This window comes from Rhinichthys klamathensis, unplaced genomic scaffold (genome assembly GCF_029890125.1).
Source record: "Rhinichthys klamathensis goyatoka isolate OS25496 unplaced genomic scaffold, OSU_Roscu_1.1 h1tg000161l_1, whole genome shotgun sequence".
Taxonomy (NCBI): domain Eukaryota; kingdom Metazoa; phylum Chordata; class Actinopteri; order Cypriniformes; family Leuciscidae; genus Rhinichthys; species Rhinichthys klamathensis.
The window spans coordinates 4,376,867-4,397,757 of record NW_026606695.1 but is presented as its reverse complement, the minus strand read 5'-3'; the positions used below and the strand labels follow the sequence as shown (position 1 = coordinate 4,397,757).

General features: G+C 39.8%; 1 protein-coding gene across 4 annotated transcripts in view; it reads left to right on the top strand.

Moving 5' to 3' along the window:
- Positions 1–20,891, top strand: part of b4galnt4b (beta-1,4-N-acetyl-galactosaminyl transferase 4b) — a 66,440-nt gene that overhangs the window by 11,225 nt on the left and 34,324 nt on the right. For 2 of the 4 annotated variants that reach the window (XR_008807788.1, XM_056259048.1), the window contains exons 4-6: positions 3,167–3,267; positions 3,910–3,977; positions 19,331–19,409. Coding sequence is in view for 3 of the 4 variants with exons in the window: in XM_056259048.1 (XP_056115023.1) it covers positions 3,167–3,267; positions 3,910–3,977; positions 19,331–19,409 (248 nt within the window). In the remaining variant the exon portion in view is untranslated. The remainder of the gene's footprint in view (positions 1–3,166; positions 3,268–3,909; positions 3,978–19,330; positions 19,410–20,891) is intronic. The other 2 variants (XM_056259050.1, XM_056259049.1) reach the window with 2 other exon arrangements.

The following is a 20,891-nucleotide window of genomic DNA, read 5'->3' as shown; positions in this document are numbered from 1 at the left end:
CACTTCTTACAACGTGTTTATCAACCTATTCAGAAGGGCTTTTGAACTCCCCGCAGAAGAGGAGGATCCCGAGGAACTGCTCTTGTCTCTGCGCCGGGGAGGTTCATATGCGGCGGATTTCTCTCACTCATTCCGCACGCCGCTAAAGCCTCAGCTCGCCAAACTGTTTGATCCTCCCTTGAGGACCGTCAGAGGAGCTTTTAAGCGTATCGTTCCTGCCAAACCCACTCATCGTGTCGGACTCCTCGAGCCCGTATTCCGTACTGGCCCTGTTAAACGTGCTATTCCAGAGACAGCGGTGGTTTCACCGGCCGATCTGGAGTTTGAGTGCGTGTCAACCGAGTCAAGTGAGTCTACCGGGTCTACTGAGTCTACTGAGTCTACTGAGTCAAGCCCAGTGAAGCGCCGTCGCAGAAGGAAGAGGAGGACTCGCTCGGCTCATCAGGCTCCAGTGAGCGTACCCAGACTCCTTGCCCTATCGGCCCCGCCTCTGCGCCTCGCCCTGCCTACGTCTCTCAAGCTCAGGGAGGCTTTTCCTGAGGCCGTCTCCAGCCCGGAGGTTTTACCCTTAGTTTTCCCCAAGAACTTTTTTGGGGGGGGGGGGGGGGGGGGGGCAGTAGGTACCCTGAGGGGTCCATGGAGGCGGCGCTGACATGGACCTTGATTCTGCTATCTCCACCAGAGCTTCCTATGCCGCTGGTCTCGTCCAGTCCAGAGCTTCCTGTGCTGCTGGTCCCGTCTGGTTCTGAGCTTCATACGTCCTGGTCCCCTGCCAAGTGTGCTCCGCCCTGGTCCCCTGCCGAGTGTGCTCCGCCCTGGCTCCCTTCTGAGTGTGCTCCGCCCTGGTCCCCTGCCAGGTGTGCTCTGCCCTGGTCCCCGGCCGAGTGTGCTCCGCCCTGGCTCCCTTCTGAGTGTGCTCCGCCTTGGCTGTCTGCGGAGCGTGATTCCCCTTGGTCTTCTGTCTTGTTCTGGTCTCCAGGCCCCAGGTCTCCCCATGGTCCTGGCCTCCTGCCTCTCCACGGGCCTGGCCCTCCATCCCAGCCCCCGTTGACCTCCCCCCGGAGCTCTTAGGAGCGTCTGGAAGCCGCTCCTTAGAGGGGGGGTTATGTGACGATCGGGAGCTGTAGTGCCCTCGAGAGCCACTGGAGGGCACTCTCTCTTTATGTTATGTTTCATTATGGACTCATTATGTTTTATTATGTTTGGGTGTGTTTGATTAAGCTGATTTAGTTTTCCTGTCTTAAGCCTGTGTTTTCCCTGTGTTCAGTGCGAAGTATTGTATAGCGTAAGCGTACCATTCCGAGCATTATTCTCTGATTCTAGTTCTTTGTATTTCGTGTTTCCCTGGACTCTTGACCTTAGCCTGTTATCTGGACTCTGTTTATGAACCTGTGCTGCCTGCCTCGACTTTTGCCTGTTTGACTTCGATTCTGATGTTCCCTTTCAATAAAGTTCTGCACATGGATCCGACCGCCTCTGTCCGTACGTTACACATTGCATGAACCATGCTTGCATTTTAATGCATTGTATTTTTAGGGCTTGCATTTTTATGGGCTGAAATTCAACATGGTTGAATTTTAAAGCTGTGAATATTTCAATTCAAAACATTTCAAACACATTTTCATTATTAAAATAAATAAATATCCATATTCACCTTTCATATTTCACTTCCAAAATATTCAAACTGTTTAAAAATACAACCTATAATATTTAACAGGCAAATTTCGGTCCATTTTATTTTGCTTTGCAAATTTGCTTTCACAAATTCAGTGGTTCAAATTCGACAGTAAATTCAAGGAACATCCAGGAACTGCAGGAAAAGCAATAGATTACCGAGCATTACCATCTGCTGTTAGTCGACCTCACTAGCAGGAGGTGCAAAAGCGCGCGTTGTTGACAAGACCAGAGCAACAGTTAGAGCAAGCCATTCATTCATAAAAACTCATGAGAAAAGCGCTATATAAATGTAATGAATTATTATTATTATTGTGTATACATAATATTGACACTTGGCTTGTCAATAGTATCCTGCTTTAAAATAGATGGACTGAATTTGATACTGTCATTCTAAAACATAGAATTTAGAATCTTTTCTTCCATCAAAGAAACAATGTGGTGGATTTTTTTTATTTTGCCATCCTACATGATTCAGCTTGTATTAAACAGATGGCTTGACATTCAGCTGTAGAATTTTATGATATAACTTGGACTGCATTGGTCCCTCAGGGATCTCAAACCATTCAGGTCTTTAGACAGCATAGCAGATATAGATCATTATATTGCCTCCAGCCTAATTGTTTTCACCTGATTTGTTCCACTGTTTCCACATTTATGGAAAGAGTCTTGTCATCTGTCTAAAGGACATTGTTTCAGAAGCGCTTTCAAAAGTGAAACATCTGGTACATTACTTTATACCATATTGTTTGAAGTCATGAGCACAGGCATTATTGAATTCTAAAGATACTTTATCATCAGTAACTATGAGTTCTTTTTTATTGTAATAAAATGTGTTCTCTGTAAATAAAAAAGGTGAATAGAATCACATATTAGTAGTGATTCATGCCCAATTCTAAAAGCTTCTCAAACCTGTGTGCTGTACCATCACACACGTGCAATACATACACATTAAGTGTTGCTTTGTGTTCAAAGTGTTCCTCAAAGCAGGATTGACTGGGGTGAAAGAGATCTGAATATTGCCAAAGCTGACAGGACGTCTAAAGGCACACAGAAACCATTATTTCAATGGATTCCTGGCAGTCAGCACATTTTGCACACTCTGCCTAACCTGATAAGAAAAAGCTGCTGTGAGGACTACTGTATGAGCCCTGATGCGTGCAGGCGTGCTCATGTTTGCAGGGGAAAAGTTGTGAGAATTTGCTAAGTTTTCATTAGCAAATAACCTGGGTCGCTGAGTCAGGCTTTTGACTGTGGCACACAAGCTCACAAAACAATCAGATAAGGAAGAGCTACTGTCAATTTAAAGTATATAGCTGAGAACTACAGACAGCCAGAATAAAGCCACTAGCACTGCTGGGTGATAGACTGCTGCGAGATTCCTGTGACTGCCAAACAACATCTTATCAAAGGAAGCTTAGAAGTGTGAATCTGCAGGTCAGTCATAAGGTTATACAGTACAACTCTGCAAATGATAAATTGTTTATTTCAGGGGATTTCCAGTTCGCCATAGCATCGGATGATAACTCTGAACTGTGGCTAAGCTCAGATGAGAGTCCACTCAATGCCCGGCTCCTGGTGTATGTGGGACAGGTGTGTACCTATGATGCATGGCTCCTAAATAAACCAGGCTGCACTTCTGACCAACTTCATACCTACAGTAGAAGGGCTGAGTTTATTTTTATCTGTATTTTTTTTTTGTGTCTGACATAGGGGTGGGGAAAATTCTGAATTGAAGAATGACTAAATTTATGAGTGTGTAGCCTATTTTAATTGAATTGGCTCACCCCTCATGAAGCTAATTTGAAATGTAAATTTGAATAACAGAAAGAGATTTTACAGAATTGTAATTGAACAAAAAAAACCCATAGGTAATCCTATCTATATATCTAATAATCTATCTATCTATCTATCTATCTATCTATCTATCTATCTATCTATCTATCTATCTATCTATCTATCTATCTATCTATCTATCTATCTATCTATCTATCTATCTATCTATCTATCTATCTATCTATCTATCTATCTATCTACATTACTTTCGGTTTTAATTCACTTTTATTCTGCTTCCTAACAATCAAATTGCAAATTAGCTTCCTCTTTAATACCTCAATTCAATTGTAATTTAAAACACCCTCTCAATTCAATTCTGAATAGTACAAGCCTGGATATTGTGTCATGTGTGTCTGTGCTCGAGATGAGTTACAGTCTCTGTTGTCTGTTGTCATATAGCGCGGCTCAGAGTGGACAGCTCCAGGAGAGTTCAGCAAGTTCAGATCCCAAACTTCCAAACCTGTGCGGTGAGTGTCATACAGCATATGTTCCCTGGATTTATCTTCACAATTAAATGCATATTAGGAGAGTATGAATTAATTGTGAATTATGAATTGTCTGCAACATGGAAAGACACTTGCCAGCTCATTACTTTATACAGCTATACAGTACGTTTAAATATGCTGTGCTCTGTATGAGCAGCAATGAGCGAGACAAGATGTGAAGATCACAGTTGTGGTAAGTGACACATTAGAGTTTTTCTCAGTCGCTTTGGTGCATTTCTCACATCACTATTTACATTTGCACAACAGTTAATGCAATTCTCAAAACAATTAGTACAAACTGCAAAACCTAGTTGATAACCTGCAAAAGCGTGTCACTTTCTTACAATGGATAGCTCATTCCTCAAAAGCAAGTATTCATGTCAATGAAAGTGTCAGTGTCATCAAGATGAAAAGTCCTGACACCATTGTTTATGAACAAGATAGTCAAATGGCTTTGTCATGTTTTCATTATGACAGTTTACTCTGTAAATGTTTTCCAATGCAAAAAAGTCAGATCATGTTGACACTACCTGAAAATGCTCAAGACAGCACTTTATACTATTTGCACAGCCATTTGAAAACTACAGTAAAGTTACACGTTACTGTTTTTAGTGAGGTAACTGAGTACAAGACACTGAATATGTATGTTTCACATTTTTACTGCATATGCTCTTTGCAATTCTAATTTGTTCACAGCATTGTGCAAAAGAAAAAATACACCCTTATTTACAACAAACATAAACTCCCTTTGGGTAGAGCTGTGCACAACTGTAAACAATATTACATATTGGAACTGAACATACAACACACATAGTACTGTAAATCATTCATGCACATCCTTTCTCATCAGTGAAAGCTGAGGTTCACCTGAGAGAAATTGTTCAATTTAGGATAAAAAAAAGTTTTTTTTTTAAAAGATAAAAAAAAAGATTTAAAAAATTGTAAAATTAGCTTGACAGATTTTGACAACTAGTTCTACATTTTTGTATGTGATGACTCAGTCAATGAAATGAGGACTATTAGTTTTATATGGAATGACTATTCAGCATTCACAAGTATAGTTAATTTTGACTGACATGACATAAGCAAATGATAATGTTATAAAACAGCAGAGACTTGTATGAAAGCAATTGATACATGTCCAAAAGCATTTGCAATTAGTTGGAAGGAATGAGAAACTGCTACTATGATGTGCACAAATGACTAAATGTTGTGGAGGTTGAACTAACTGTTGTGCAAATGTAAATAGTGATGTGATAAATGCACCAAATGCACCTCCTCAAGATGAACACTCTGAGGGTTATTTTTTTTCATTTGTCACTGCTTTTATTATTTAGCAGAAGGTATGAACATGCAAATTCATCACACATATCTCTGGTTTCACAGAAAAGGCTTAAGCCAGTCCCAGACTAAAATGCATGTTTGAGCTGTTTTAACTGCAAATTTTAAAACAGTGCAAATTGCACTGGCAAATCTTAAAGGGTTAGTTCGCCCATTTAAGACATGAAGTTGTATGGAATTCTTACCAGCACTATAGTGCATACACACTGACCCACTCTGTAGTCACCTCCCTGGTCAGAGTTCGGGCCGCTGGAAGTTTTTCAAGAAAGTACTCCCGGTTAGTTTCCGGGGCCTCAAAACTGTGCGTTTTTATGTGAAAAAATTATTTGCGTTTCAAAGCTTGATTAATTGAACACACAAAAAACACGCCGGTCAAAATTCATACCTCAGTTTTAATCGGCACTATTTTCTTTCCATTTCTATCAATCCGCGCTGCTGTCAACGTCAACAGTGTGCACGTTCCGATCAGCTGTTCCATAGTGTTTACACAATCGATAACGAAACGACGCAAAAAGTAGAAAATGAACGATGGTGCGAACTTGTAAATTTCCAGGCTGTGAACACAAGAATGTGCCGGGATCACCGTTCAGATTCCATCGTTTTCCTGTTTCGGATATAGCTACGAGACAGCTTTGGCTGGTTGCCATCGGCTACTCTGCGGGTATACTCCGGTTCATAAAGGTATCCCTTTGGCGTTGTGCTAAAATTACTTTCATCCTCATCTGTTCCGTCTGACATTGTGCTAAAATTGGTTTCATCATCAGAAGTTTCGCAGTCAGACATGTTGTCAGCGAGTCGCGCTATCAACAGCTGATCGGAACGTGCGCACTGTTGACGTTGACAGCAGCGCGGATTGATAGAAATGGAAAGAAAATAGTGCCGATTAAAACTGAGGTATGAATTTTAACCGGCGTGTTTTTTGTGTGTTAAATTAATCAAGCTTTGAAACGCAAATAATTTTTTCACGTAAAAACGCACAGTTTTGTGGCCCCGGAAAATAACCGGGAGTACTTTCTTGAAAAACTTCCAGCGGCCAGAACTCTGACCAGGGGGGTGACTACAGAGTGGGTGAGTGTGTATGCACTATAGTGCTGGTAAGAATTCCATACAACTTCATGTCTTAAATGGGCGAACTAACCCTTTAATATATATCAGTGCCATTGTTTTCTCAAGATGCACACCAGTAATGTTTTTATGGCACGTTTAAAAAAGCCACTTAAATGCCCTAATTGACCTAAGGCCTAATTCTGGTTCAGTCTAAGCCCTGTCTGTGAAACCAGGCCACATATTTGTATTTGTAAATTGAGTTTAAATAACTTGAAAAACAGTCATGCCACCAAACTTTTTGAATGAGTTAAAACATTCAAGATATTTTCCTCCATTCCTTATCCATTCATTAAATCCAGGTGTATGAACCTTATATACTTTATGCTCATAATGATTTAAGACAGCACATGCTCAACTTCGCTGTTAAATGAACAGGCATCTGGGGCAGTTACTGTAACAGTAAGTGTGCTGCCCAATAGGTGTCTGCAGAGACAGTGTGATTGGGAATAACAAGGGGACACATTAAATAGTAGTTTGTCAGAGTGAAGTGTCATGTCGTCCGTTTTAATCGCCCTTGTCTGTCTTCTCCTGATTGGTGCAGAAGTCGAGCTTCGGTGTAAATAGTGTGTGCCGCTGAATTATTCATCAGCAGTGTCAGTCTAAAAGCAAGCGTGTACATGTTCCAGAATATTTTAGGGCTAATAAAAATGAGCATGTTATTGGCACTCCAGAGGGAAAGGCAGAGAAGTGCCTCCTCTTTTCAGCGATCTTTGACAATGGCCTGGCAACGGTTCAAACTGCCACAAGAGTGTCTTTGATATCCTCTGCTTTTCTAGTTGAGGATGTCAGGATCTAAACTTTTTTTGACTTCTGTTCAACTTGAGTTAGACGACTTTCTGTCTACGTACCTCAGTTCACTGTTTGCTTTCATTTTGCCCTTCGATTGGGGCTTGTTAGTTTGGTGACAGACAGAGCAGAGTAGGCCAATGCGTCATATAGACTAATGGGGTGGATTTTAGAGAGCAAAAAGGGCAAATGTCTGACAGGATTGTCTGGAATTTCCATAGTCGCTGGGCAAAATAGCGCACTAATGAACTAGAGGGAAAAGTTTACAGAGCCATCAAGAGGCGAGCCATGCCTGTCAGTTGTGGATGACAGAAGCTAGGAAGATGCTTTAAGAAATGCCTTAACACATGCCCAAACCATCTCCATATAATGTATTTCCCCACAACCTCCCTCTCACTCTCACTCTCTCTCTCTCTCTCTCTCTCTCTCTCTCTCTCTCTCTCTCTCTCTCTCTCTCTCTCTCTCTCTCTCTCTCTCTCTCTCTCTCTCTCTCTTAAATAATAAATATTTAATAAAATATACAGAAATATATCATTTTATTTTAAATATATAATATCTCTCTCTCTCTCTCTCTCTCTCTCTCTCTCTTTAAATAATAAATATTTAATAAAATATACAGAAATATATCATTTTATTTTAAATATATAATATATATGAGACTTACTCTTTATGTGTCTTACTCTTATGTATATGTATAGTATTTTCATGTATCACTTACATAGTAGAATGGAGTATATCTAATATGCCCTCCACGGCTGAAGGAAAGAAAGGGCAGAGTAACTCAGAGTCTCAGATATTGTAACTGGCATTTATGGCAATATGTCAGTTCTACAGGGCCAGCAGAGGTCAACCTCTCTTGACATTTTAGAAGTATCTGTCACAAGTGTGCTGGGAAATGTTAAAAGCAGTTTCAGTTCACTAAATACATAATAGGATCTATCAACTGGATTTTTTTAATGCTAGTACATTTACATTACCACTATATATATATATACACTCACCGGCCACTTTATTAGGTACACCTGTCCAACTGCTCGTTAACACTTAATTTCTAAGCAGCCAATCACATGGCGGCAACTCAGTGCATTTAGGCATGTAGACATGGTCAAGACAATCTCCTGCAGTTCAAACCGAGCATCAGTATGGGGAAGAAAGTTGATTTGAGTGACTTTGAACGTGGCATGATTGTTGGTGCCAGAAGGGCTGGTCTGAGTATTTCAGAAACTGCTAATCTACTGGGATTTTCACGCACAACCATCTCTAGGGTTTACAGAGAATGGTCCGAAAAAGAAAAAACATCCAGTGAGCGGCAGTTCTGTGGGCGGAAATGCCTTGTTGATGCCAGAGGTCAGAGGAGAATGGCCAGACTGGTTCGAGCTGATAGAAGGGCAACAGTGACTGAAATAACCACTCGTTACAACCGAGGTATGCAGCAAAGCATTTGTGAAGCCACAACACGCACAACCTTGAGGCGGATGGGCTACAACAGCAGAAGACTCCACCGGGTACCACTCATCTCCACTACAAATAGGAAAAAGAGGCTACAATTTGCAAGAGCTCACTAAAATTGAACAGTTGAAGACTGGAAAAATGTTGCCTGGTCTGATGAGTCTCGATTTCTGTTGAGACATTCAGATGTTAGAGTCAGAATTTGGCGTAAACAGAATGAGAACATGGAACCATCATGCCTTGTTACCACTGTGCAGGCTGGTGGTGGTGGTGTAATGGTGTGGGGGATGTTTTCCTGGCACACTTTAGGCCCCTTAGTGCCAATTGGGCATCGTTTAAATGCCACGGCCTACCTGAGCATTGTTTCTGACCATGTCCATCCCTTTATGGCCACCATGTACCCATCCTCTGATGGCTACTTCCACCATGTCACAAAGCTCTAATCATTTCAAATTGGTTTCTTGAACATGACAATGAGTTCACTGTACTAAAATGGCCTCCACAGTCACCAGATCTCAACCCAATAGAGCATCTTTGGGATGTGGTGGAACGGGAGATTCGCATCATGGATGTGCAGCCGTCAAATCTGCGGCAACTGTGTGATGCCATCATGTCAATATGGACCAAACTCTCTGAGGAATGCTTCCAGCACCTTGTTGAATCTATGCCACGAAGAATTGAGGCAGTTCTGAAGGCAAAAGGGGGTCCAACCCGTTACTAGCATGGGGTACCTAATAAAGTGGCCGGTGAGTGTATATACACAATATATATACAAATTGCAACTATAAAAGTGCTCATGTGAATGTACAAGTACTAGAATTAAATGTTTATTTATTCATTTATTTATTTTTTATACAGTGTAGTCCAAAGACTCCATTTTAAATTTTCAAATATTTATGTGGTTTTAAACTGTCTAATTCAGTGGATCATATACTGTCATTCTGTTTTTCTGTATTCAGTTCAGGCAACTGTTGTTTTGCAAGACTGTTCTGATGAAGTCATTGATTGTCCTGTCTGTTGTCCTGTCTGTTTGTTATCCTCTAATCTGTGCATAAATTACTTGATTACTTCCCAAAATGAACAAACAGGAAACAAACTTTACTCAAGAGGGAATTTGCATTTTAAAATACTTAGCAATCTCCCTTCTAATGTTTGTTTTTAATTCAAATGTCTGTGCCAACGCTCACTTTCATGTTACATTGGGTTTATGCAAATGTCTGGAACATTCATTAATGAAGTCAGCATAGTGGGTGCTGTCATCAAAATGAGCTAGATAAATAAAACCAAGGCTACAGTGGGGAAAATCAAATGCATTGTGGAGCATCAGTGAGAGATCTGAATTTAATACTTTTTTAAATAGGCTGCCGTTGATGTGTAAATGTTGTACCTGTTTAATTTGTCACTTTGGCACAGGATCTGTTTGTTAAGGTTAAACTTATCAGTTGGCTTAGAACAACCGAGACGCTGCGTCATGCTTTGCATGAGACAGTTTCTGAAGCAGGTGTGATATCACAGTCAGGTGACTTCACAGGTGTGTTGACAGGCTATAAAAGGGCCCTTAGAGAAAATTCAAATTGTATTAGCTTCAGATTGTCTGAAGAAAGAAGTCCAGTCAACAACATCCAATAGGAAAGGCTACCCATATGCAAATGTAATATACATAATATAAATATCAATATATCAAATATATACTCATATTAAGTAAAAACATACATCTACATACATATGCACAGCTATATGAAACCTATTAGAAATTGGAACAGTTCCATATATTAACATTTAGCCCATACAAGTATGTTTATGTATGTGTATGTATATTTAACATAATATATCTCATATATGAAATATCCATATATGCTCATATAGGCTATATGAAACCTTTTAGAAATTGGAACCATTCCATATATCGACATATAAATGTATCCCATACAAATATATGTTTATGTATGTACAGTACAATACAATACAGTACAATGTTGACATATGTCTCGTATATAATTATTAATACACATAACATTATGTCTTTGCATGTGTACTATACAAATTACACATCATGCATAGCACATTGTTTACATGTGGCTTATATGTCGTTGATATATGTGTCAGGGTCTTAGTATTGATTTTACATATAAAAAAATGAAATGTATGTTAGGGGGCTTTTACACTGGGCTCGTTTGCTGCGGTCCGAGCCCGAGCGCGTTTGTTTCCGGCGCCTCCCGCAGCGTTGGTCTGGTTTCACGCTCAACTTGATTCTATCGAACCCTGGTGCGTTTGCGTGCATATTACGTCATTGCAAACGTGCACGGCGCATGATAGAAAACAGAACGCGGGTTAATATTGTGTTTTTTTATTAATTCGCTGCTATTATGCGCAGTTGAGTGAACAATACAGGTTTACTGTGCGTGTGTCACATAAGGTGGCCTTCTGCTGCTTGCAAGCGGACTCTTTTGAGGAGACAGAGGATTTCCAAATTTGGTGCCCTGATTTCACGCGCAATGCACGAATACACTGCAGGCTCACTCTCGCTCGTATCCAAGGTAAATCATCAACACTATCATCCCTTACAAGTGTTTTGTTGAACTGAATACATCACAATAAGCTAAAACGCATGTGCAGGTCACTTTACTTCCTGAACAAGTGCGCACCTGAGTCCGTGCTGCTTTCACATTCACGCGAACCGCGGTATGGTTCGGAAGCAACCGAACTCAGACTACCTCCTCCAGGTAGTCTCGGGTTCGGTTCCCCAGTGCGCACCCGGGTCCCATGACAGCGTTCACATTAGCGATTTTTCATGCGAACCGTGCCCCGTTCCGAACTAAACTGCCAGTGTGAAAGCCCCCTAAAATATATTTTTGGAAAATATATGGGATACATACATGTAATTGAGGAAATACATGGTGTGCACATTTTGATATATTTGATAAATTGTAATATTTTGAATATATGTTACTTATTGTCAGGTAACCAGGGATGAAGAAGGACTCAAGAATGCAGAAGTTCATGGGCTTTTTATTAGACTTAAATTAATAAACGAAACACAAACAAAAATTTCCTGCAGGTGGAAAAACAGTCCAAGTAGGCAGGACTGGTGATTATACAGCATAACAAGGAATGGTGGGGCAGTACACAGCAACACCTACCAGGAAAACAACCACAACGAACTGGCACAGGACTGAGAACACATGGAGAATAAATAGGGAAGGAAATGAGGAGGGTAACAAGGGAGAGTAGGTGGGGCAAATTAACCAAATCAGGTAACAACAAGGATTGGGTTAAGACAATGGACAGCGGAGAACATGGGACCTAGAAACACAAAACAAAGCCATGTGTCCGCACAAAACATGACATCAGAACACTCAACCAATGAGAGTTATATTAAAAAATGTCCTGGCTCTTCCAAGCTTTATAATTGGAGTGAATGGGTATATTTTTTTGGAAGTCCATCAAAAAGCGCATCCATCCATGATAAAAGTTCTCCACACGGCTCTGGCGGGTTAATAAAGTCAGTCCTGTGCCAAATCGATGCGTCCGGCCGTCTGCTGGAAGCTAGTTATTTTAGTCGATAAAGTTTTAAATTATATTTTTCTTACACGAACGCATCGCTTCACTTCAGAAGGCCTTTATTAACCCCCGGAGCCGCGTGGATTACATGTATCCGATTGTATTCGTCTGAAAGAAGAATGTCATATACACCTAGTATGGCTTCAGGGTGAGTAAATCATGGGGTAATTTTCATTTTTGGGTGAACTATCCCTTTAAGTTTGACATTGACTAGTCACGGATCATGACCTATAGATGGCGCAACAGAATAAGAAATTTTAAAGTCCACTTTTACGCTCCGTTTCCTGTTAAAATGACAAATAAATGCATACTCCAAGAGCGCTCCACATTCTAAACGCCATTCTAAACTAATGGACACACATACAGACAGTGGCGCAACCCAACCCGTGTGGCACAGACACCTGGCTCCCATCCCCCATTGAAAAGATCCTGGTGGGAGCAGAGCTTCTTCACTGTGAAGCGGTCACAGTAAGCACAGCCAGCCCCCTCGAGTGCTGACAGAGCGTGCTCCGCTCCTTGACAGATGACACACAGCTTGTGTGTAGCGTCCAGTGTGATACATCTATCACACGGCATGACACATCTCTTGAGTCTGCTAGTCATGTTTCTTTTTCTTTCTTCTAACCACTCACACACATAGATTTCACATGCACACACAAAAACCTGAAGACAAAGAAGCTGATGATGCTTTAAAGTTCCACTTTGAGTTCCGCTTCAAAAGGGAACCCCACTACTGTAGTAGTGGGACCAGTGATCATACACTATGATTATTCTGTACACTGTGTCCTAACCAGATAAGATATGCAATATGTCTACTATGAGAAGTTTGCCCTTGTGACATCTTAAACAAGCCTACTGTCTTGCTACAGCAGTCTGTTGAGGGTGTGTTCATGTGGGCTTTGACTGAACTCTTTCTTTATCTCTCCCATCACTCAGTCCTATTCAATTATTGAGCAGAACACTTTCAGATGGAGCCTGGCAATTAGTCAGCCAATTAAAACTCCATTCTGTACCCCCTCAAGTCTCTCTCAATTTATCCTATCTAGCCCTGATCTACTGGCCAGTCCTTTCTTCTGGAGTCTTCAATCCTTTATTGATTGAACTCTCACTAGACATGAAAACATACTGCCATCCCTTAAAGAACAACAAACACATAAATGCATGTAATGCTAACTAATGCTCAGTTGTTAATTCGGTTGATTTGGTTTTGTGTGTGTGTGGCCCTGGTACGTCTTCACAAATATAGTAAAACCAGGAAATGTTGACCATGTAGGGGAATAGAATATAGTTTGTATAGTATAAAAACATTTTCGTTTGTGTCTGTGTGTGTGTGTTCAAAAATACTTAAGGAAATAATGTGCTTTAAAATAATTTACTTAAATGCAAAATTGTAATGTTACATTTATATTAAATGCAATTATTTAATTTAGGGTTAAGAGGATTGTTATACTTACATACTTTTATACTTTAATGTCATTCAGATACACTTTAATGCCTTTTTCTTGTATGTTATGTATTTAAATATGTTTGTAATTGCACATTTGTATAAAAAACTTGCACAGTTAAAATGTTTAGTATTTTACAAGTGCTTTAGTATGTTAGGCAACACATCAAATACTTCTTTAAAACACGACATAAGATTATAAAAATTAATAATGATTTAAAATGTACTTTAAAGTAGACTATTTATTTGATTTTTTTTTAAAGTGTACTTGAGTGTATTACATACAGTTGTGAAAAAAAGTACACTTCATGGCCTTTTATTTTATTTATATGACAAGTACAATTAAAAAAATAAACAATTTTTTAAGTCGTCATGAAACAGAACTTGCATCGACTTATGATGTAGATCCAATTGAAATGGCTTTTTGAATGGAAACAAAATGTAGGGAAGGACTTGTTTGGATCCTCGCTGTGGTTTGCTATTGCTGTGATCTTAAGAGGTTGTACAGCTCTCATGCCAGTAAACACGTCATCAGAGAAGAGAAGAGATGTTGTTACAAGATGTTTACATTTTTGTTTAAATATTATGATGGCACATACATTTAAAAAAATAAAGATAAGTTATAACAAACACTGCAATATTCCACCAAAAATATTAATTGTCCATTTTGATTTCATTGTGACTAAAAGATTTGAAGTACACTACAAGTGAACATTCAATACAATTAAGTATACAATTAAGAACCTTCTTCACCACATTCTCATGCTGTCACAGTAAGATGCATTGCACTTGGCTGATTTAATCAAAGCAACTCCAGCAGAACATCTGAAGAATAATTGTGCCATAACATAACCTCTTCATCTGAACGTACTGCTATTCACATGTCTGTCTGTTTGTGACTTTTGTCTTTTCTAAAAATTAAAATCTTTCAAACAGAAATCCAAATCCTGTGGTCTGAGATACAAGTGTTATCTTATATACAGGTCCTTCTCAAAAAATTAGCATATTGTGATAAAGTTAATTATTTTCCATAATGTAATGATAAAAATTAAACTTTCATATATTTTAGATTCATTGCACACCAACTGAAATATTTCAGGTATTTTATTGTTTTAATACTGATGATTTTGGCATACAGCTCATGAAAACCCAAAATTCCTGTCTCAAAAAATTAGCATATCATGAAAAGGGTCTCTAAATGAGCTTTATCCTAATCATCTGATTAACCTAATCATCTGAATCAACTAATTAACTCTAAACACCTGCAAAAGATTCCTGAGGCTTTTAAAAACTCCCAGCCTGTTTCATTACTCAAAACCGCAATCATGGGTAAGACTGCCGACCTGACTGCTGTCCAGAAGGCCATCATTGACACCCTCAAGCAAGAGGGCAAAACAGAAAGAAATTTCTGAACAAATAGGCTGTTCCCAGAGTGCTGTATCAAGGCACCTCAGTGGGAAGTCTGTGGGAAGGAAAAAGTGTGGCAAAAAACGCTGCACAACGAGAAGAGGTGACCGGACCCTGAGGAAGATTGTGGAGAAGGACCGATTCCAGACCTTGGGGGACCTGCGGAAGCAGTGGACTGAGTCTGGAGTAGAAACATCCAGAGCCACCGTGCACAGGCGTGTGCAGGAAATGGGCTACAGGTGCCGCATTCCCCAGGTCAAGCCACTTTTGAACCAGAAACAGCGGCAGAAGCGCCTGACCAGAGAAGCAGCACTGGACTGTTGCTCAGTTTTGCATGTCATTCAGAAATCAAGGTGCCAGAGTCTGGAGGAAGACTGGGGAGAAGGAAATGCCAAAATGCCTGAAGTCCAGTGTCAAGTACCCACAGTCAGTGATCTGGGGTGCCATGTCAGCTGCTGGTGTTGGTGCACTGTGTTTTATCAAGGGCGCAGGGTCAATGCAGCTAGCTATCAGGAGATTTTGGAGCACTTCATGCTTCCATCTGCTGAAAAGCTTTATGGAGATGAAGATTTCATTTTTCAGCACGACCTGGCACCTGCTCACAGTGCCAAAACCACTGGTAAATGGTTTACTGACCATGGTATTACTGTGCTCAATTGGCCTGCCAACTCTCCTGACCTGAACCCCATAGAGAATCTGTGGGATATTGTGAAGAGAAAGTTGAGAGACGCAAGACCCAACACTCTGGATGAGCTTAAGGCCGCTATCGAAGCATCCTGGGCCTCCATAACACCTCAGCAGTGCCACAGGCTGATTGCCTCCATGCCAGGCCGCATTGAAGCAGTCATTTCTGCAAAAGGACTCCCGACCAAGTATTGACTATTGAGTGCATAACTGAACATAATTATTTGAAGGTTTACTTTTTTTTTTTCTATTAAAAACACTTATTTTATTAGTCGGATGAAATATGCTAATTTTTTTAGACAGGATTTTTGGGTTTTCATGAGCTGTATGCCAAAATCATCTGTATTAAAACAATAAAAGACCTGAAATATTTCAGTTGGTGTGCAATGAATCTAAAATATATGAAAGTTTAATTTTTATCATTACATTATGGAAAATAATGAACTTTATCACAATATGCTAATTTTTTGAGAATGACCTGTACAAGAGATACACACACAAGTGTTTTCATCCCATTGTCAACATTAAATAAAAACCTCCTTGCAGCTGACATTAGAAATCTCTTTTTTTGTCATACAATTTTATTCTCTTTGAGGTTTGATGGAAAAGACTACTTAGGTAGGAAAGAGCCTCCAGCTGCATTTCTGAGGAAGGTGCTTCTTTGAATTTTATTTGACTTTGGATGGCATATGGCACAGCTTCTCTGTCCTTTTTGCTTAATTTGATACAGTCAGAGTTGTTTTATATTATTTAGGTTATTATTTATGTTGGTAATGTTTTTGTGTTATTTTTTTTAAAAAGTGGTCCATTAGAAGAATGTATGGTATGCAGGATTTCTCAGCGTTTCTCAGTGTTTTGTCATACATGATGCTTGTTATGAGAAAGGTACTAACTGACAGAAGTCAATTTTAAAGGGCTGCAGTAACAGAACAGGACAGACATGGGTCTGTCCACCCATGCTTTTTTCAATATTTTGTTCAGTTTGAGCTTTCACCAGCCTCCTTGTTTTCATCAATTGTATTCTATAAATGATAACTTTTCCTCTGTGATGAACTACAAAAAAAAAAAAAAAAAAAAAAAAAAAAAAAGGTCCTATATGGAGATTCTTTAAATATCTCCAAATGGAGATTTTCTTTCTAAACATCAGCTTTCATCAGCTATATCAGACACAGGTAATCACATGCTCTATCTCTATTTCTCTCTCTACTCAGTAATACTATACACTAATAACTTCAATGATGCAGTCCAAGCTGTTGTTGCTAGTTCTAAATAGACGTTTTTGAATTGGAACAGAGGATTGGGCTTGACTCTTGAAATGTTAACTTGAGATTTAAATTTGTGGTGGAAGAAAGTAGTCCCACACAATAAAAACCTTGTGTCACAAGATGTACAGTATATTGTGATAACATTGTCTCTTGGACATTGCTACAACACACAATATTGTGAAGTGTACGTTCCCGGAAGAAAACTGAACACTGATGTAGAGAATAACTCTCTTTGGAGAGGACTTTGTGCTTTGTAACTTTGCAGAACTTTTTCATCCTCAAACAGCAACATTGCACAATAAAAAAAGTTGCAAATGTAAAAAAGCATAATAGGACCCCTTTAAAACATAATGATTTAAAATGTATTATTAAAGTAAAACATTTAATTTGACATTATTAGAAAGTGTTGTTTTTAAACGTGTAATTAAGTGTGTTGAGAAACATAGTCTTTACACTTAAGTGTACTTTTACTTCAGTAATAATATAGTATCTGCAGTTTTTTTTTTAAATATACAGTAATTTTAAGATTTGAAGTACACTACAGGTGGACATTAATACAATTAAGCACACTTCCTTTTCACCAGGACTATCTTGTTTCAAAATCAAATGAAATTTCACTGGCTAGCATAAATGGCTAAGAGATTACTTCACTGCTAATATAGTTCTCTTTCAAACAATCGAGACTGTGGAAACACCAATTACACCATGACTGTCCGAAGGATGGACCAATCACAGCTCATGACAAGGAGCCCACCTCCTCGCTATATATATATACCTGTGATCCCCGAAAATGCATTCTTGTTCTCTCCCCCGTGAAGACTTTCCTTCAGCACCTAGGCCGCGCTGCATTCAGTTCACAAACGTACCGTCAAGGTTGACGTTGCCGAACGCAGTGCAGTAAAATCTGTTGTGGATTCTCTGCTCGTTACTGTTACTGCTTCGCTTTCATTAGCAGTGTATCCTATCCTAGCTAACGCGTTATGGCGAGCTAAGGTTACAGGATTATCTGACTCACCATGTCGGTGTCCAAGGTCGCCGTGGAGAAAGGGAAGGATGCCCCTTCGCACTCTGGTCCGGCAGGATGTGGATTCGCGCAGGGATCCACATCCGATGTGTATCGCATGCATGCTCAGGCCGCGCTGGTGGATGCGGAGAGTTGCGTGCACTGTCGTGTAATGCCAGCCAGGATCTTGGAAAGAAGGCTTCGGGTGGCTGCATCTTCTAAAAACGATCCTGTTCTCTCTTCTGTCCCTCCTTTGGCAAAGGGGGCCCAACCCTCTACCCTGTGGGATCTTTCTTTGGCCCCTGAGTTTACTCCGATTTTCGACCAGCAGCTGCTTGCGGAAGGCTTATATGCTGTTTTATGAAGGGAGTGAAGCGTTTGAGACCAGTGTCGAAGCGACTGGTCCCATCATGGGACTTGTCCACGGTTTTGAATGCTTCAACTCGGGCCCTGTTTGAACCTCTGGAGAGTGTTTATGTTAAAGGTCCCCTGACATGGGGTTATTTTATTATTTTAGAATATTTCCTGGGTTGCCCTTATAATGTTAGTTTGTTTGTTAGATCAAAAATAGTCATAATTTAGAAATAAAAGACATTTTTCCTAGCCTGCTTTTAGCCTCTGATTTGAACGTACTGTTTGAAGGGGCGTGTCTGCTGTGGCATTCAGTGTAACCGGCCACTGCTGTGATTGGCTGACATGCTTGCATATGAAATAGCTACGTATTACATGTGAAACTCCTTCGAATACTTTTACTACAGCTATTATACGTTTTTACTATTACAGCTATCGAGATAAACGAATCGTGAGAAGTTTTTAAAGTATTTAGATCTATTCCCAACAGCTGTATATATAGGGAGGGGGTGGGCTCCTTGTCATAAGCTGTGATTGGTCCGTCCTTCAGACAGACGTGTTGTAATTGGTGGTGCTTCCATAGTCTATCATGCCTGGGTGCGTTTCCCATAGTGAGATACCTTGCTCTGTTCTCAGAGAACCTGAGTTAGAACCTAATGTTTTTCTAGTAGTTGAACAAGATCGTAGTGCTTCTTTGAGGAGATAAGGCACCTTAGTGATTCTGTCACTAACATTGTACACATCCTCCAGTGCCTATGGTGCTTTGTGATTTTTTTTTTTCATCTTTACATCGGCCAATTTTTTTTTTTCCTTTCCTCATCTGGTCTCTCTCCATACCTCTCTGAGAGTGTCCCCTGCCCTCTCTTTCTCTCACTTTAATTATCCTCCTTTTCCCTCCTCTCTCTCTCTCTCTCTCTCTCTCTCTCTCTCTCTACAGTCTTATTTCCTCGCGTCGATACTACTTTGAGGTTTTGCACAAGCAAGATGACAGAGGGTCAGACCATGTGGAGGTGGGGGTAAGTACAGAGAAAATTGGAAAGTTGGAAAATTCTGGTCCTTTACTGTAGATGTTGAAGTGTCCTCAATAAAACTTAAGAGAAAGTGTCAATGAAACCTACTATGTGATAGTGTGTAGAAATTGTATATAAAAACCTTTTTATTGATTTTGTTTTATCCAGGACATCTTGCTACCTTTTCGTATCTTTTCTTACCATTAAAGCTTTTATGTGCCCTTATGCTTCTATGGTCTTATCCTATTCTCTCCTCCTCCTTTAGTTACTGTGTTATTTAAAGCTGAATAATAGAGAAGATGAGAAACATGGCAAATTAGTCAAGGAAACATTTTCCAAGGCTCGCGTCACTTAATACTGCAAAACACATTCATGTTCTTGGTAATGGCCGGGTCAGAATTATTGCTGCAATGTTAACCATGTAAAATTTTGTTAAAAAATAATAAAAATTGTGTTTATATTCACAGCAAAACAGCATCTATCAGCCCACTACTTTTGTAACTCATTACCCATTTAAACATTTATATGCGTCTCTGACCATTACAATATCCTTGAGTAGCATAACAGCCTCTTTGATAGCCTGACTTTTTCCAGACTGCACCCAAAGGATGCGGAGTTTAGCCAGCGCATCTCAATAATCTTATTATACAGGAGAAGATAGAAAGTAGAAGACAAATAGAGAGAGAGAGAGAGAGAGAGAGAGAGAGAGAGAGAGAGAGAGAGAGAGAGAGAGAGAGAGAGAGAGAGAGAGAGAGAGAGAGAGAGAGAGAGAGAGAGAGAGCTGATAATGGAATAGAAAACAAATAGATTAAAATAGATTAGATCATTTTGTGTTCTTCCTGCTTGAGATGGGCAAACTTGAGTATGAATAGAACCCCCTGAGTAAAAACATACTTTGTATAAAATTAATATATTTTTAATACATAATTTAATACATTTCCATTCAAGCCCCTTTGATAACAGATGTTGTTGCTCCCTCCGTCTCTTTCTCTCTCTCTCTCTCTCTCTCTCTCTCTCTCTCTCTCTCTCTCTCTCTCTCTCTCTCTCTCTCTCTCTCTCTCTCTCTCTCTCTCTCTCTCTCCCTTCCATTTAAATGTTGTTATTTATGTTCAGAATCAATCTTAAAGGCCTGATTGTTGTGTCTGTTGCCTGTGACCAGGAGTTATTTTATAACCTCCTGGTCACAGGCAACAGACACAACAGTCAGGCCTTTAAGATTGATTTACAACAGAGCTTTAAAAATATTGGATACAACATCTGTTAGAACACACCATTGTGGAGTATTGCAGAGGTTGAACTGTTTTAATTTTGAAAAATGTTATTAAATTTTGTAACTTGAAATTAATGTATAAATGTTTGCACAAACAAGCCCCTGATGTTCTTAGACGTCACATAGTCCCACTTCGATCAGTGGGCTCCATCACACGAGGAGCTGCTAATGGAAACGTGAAAGTGCCCGTTAGAAAAAAGACCTTTGGACAATCGGCT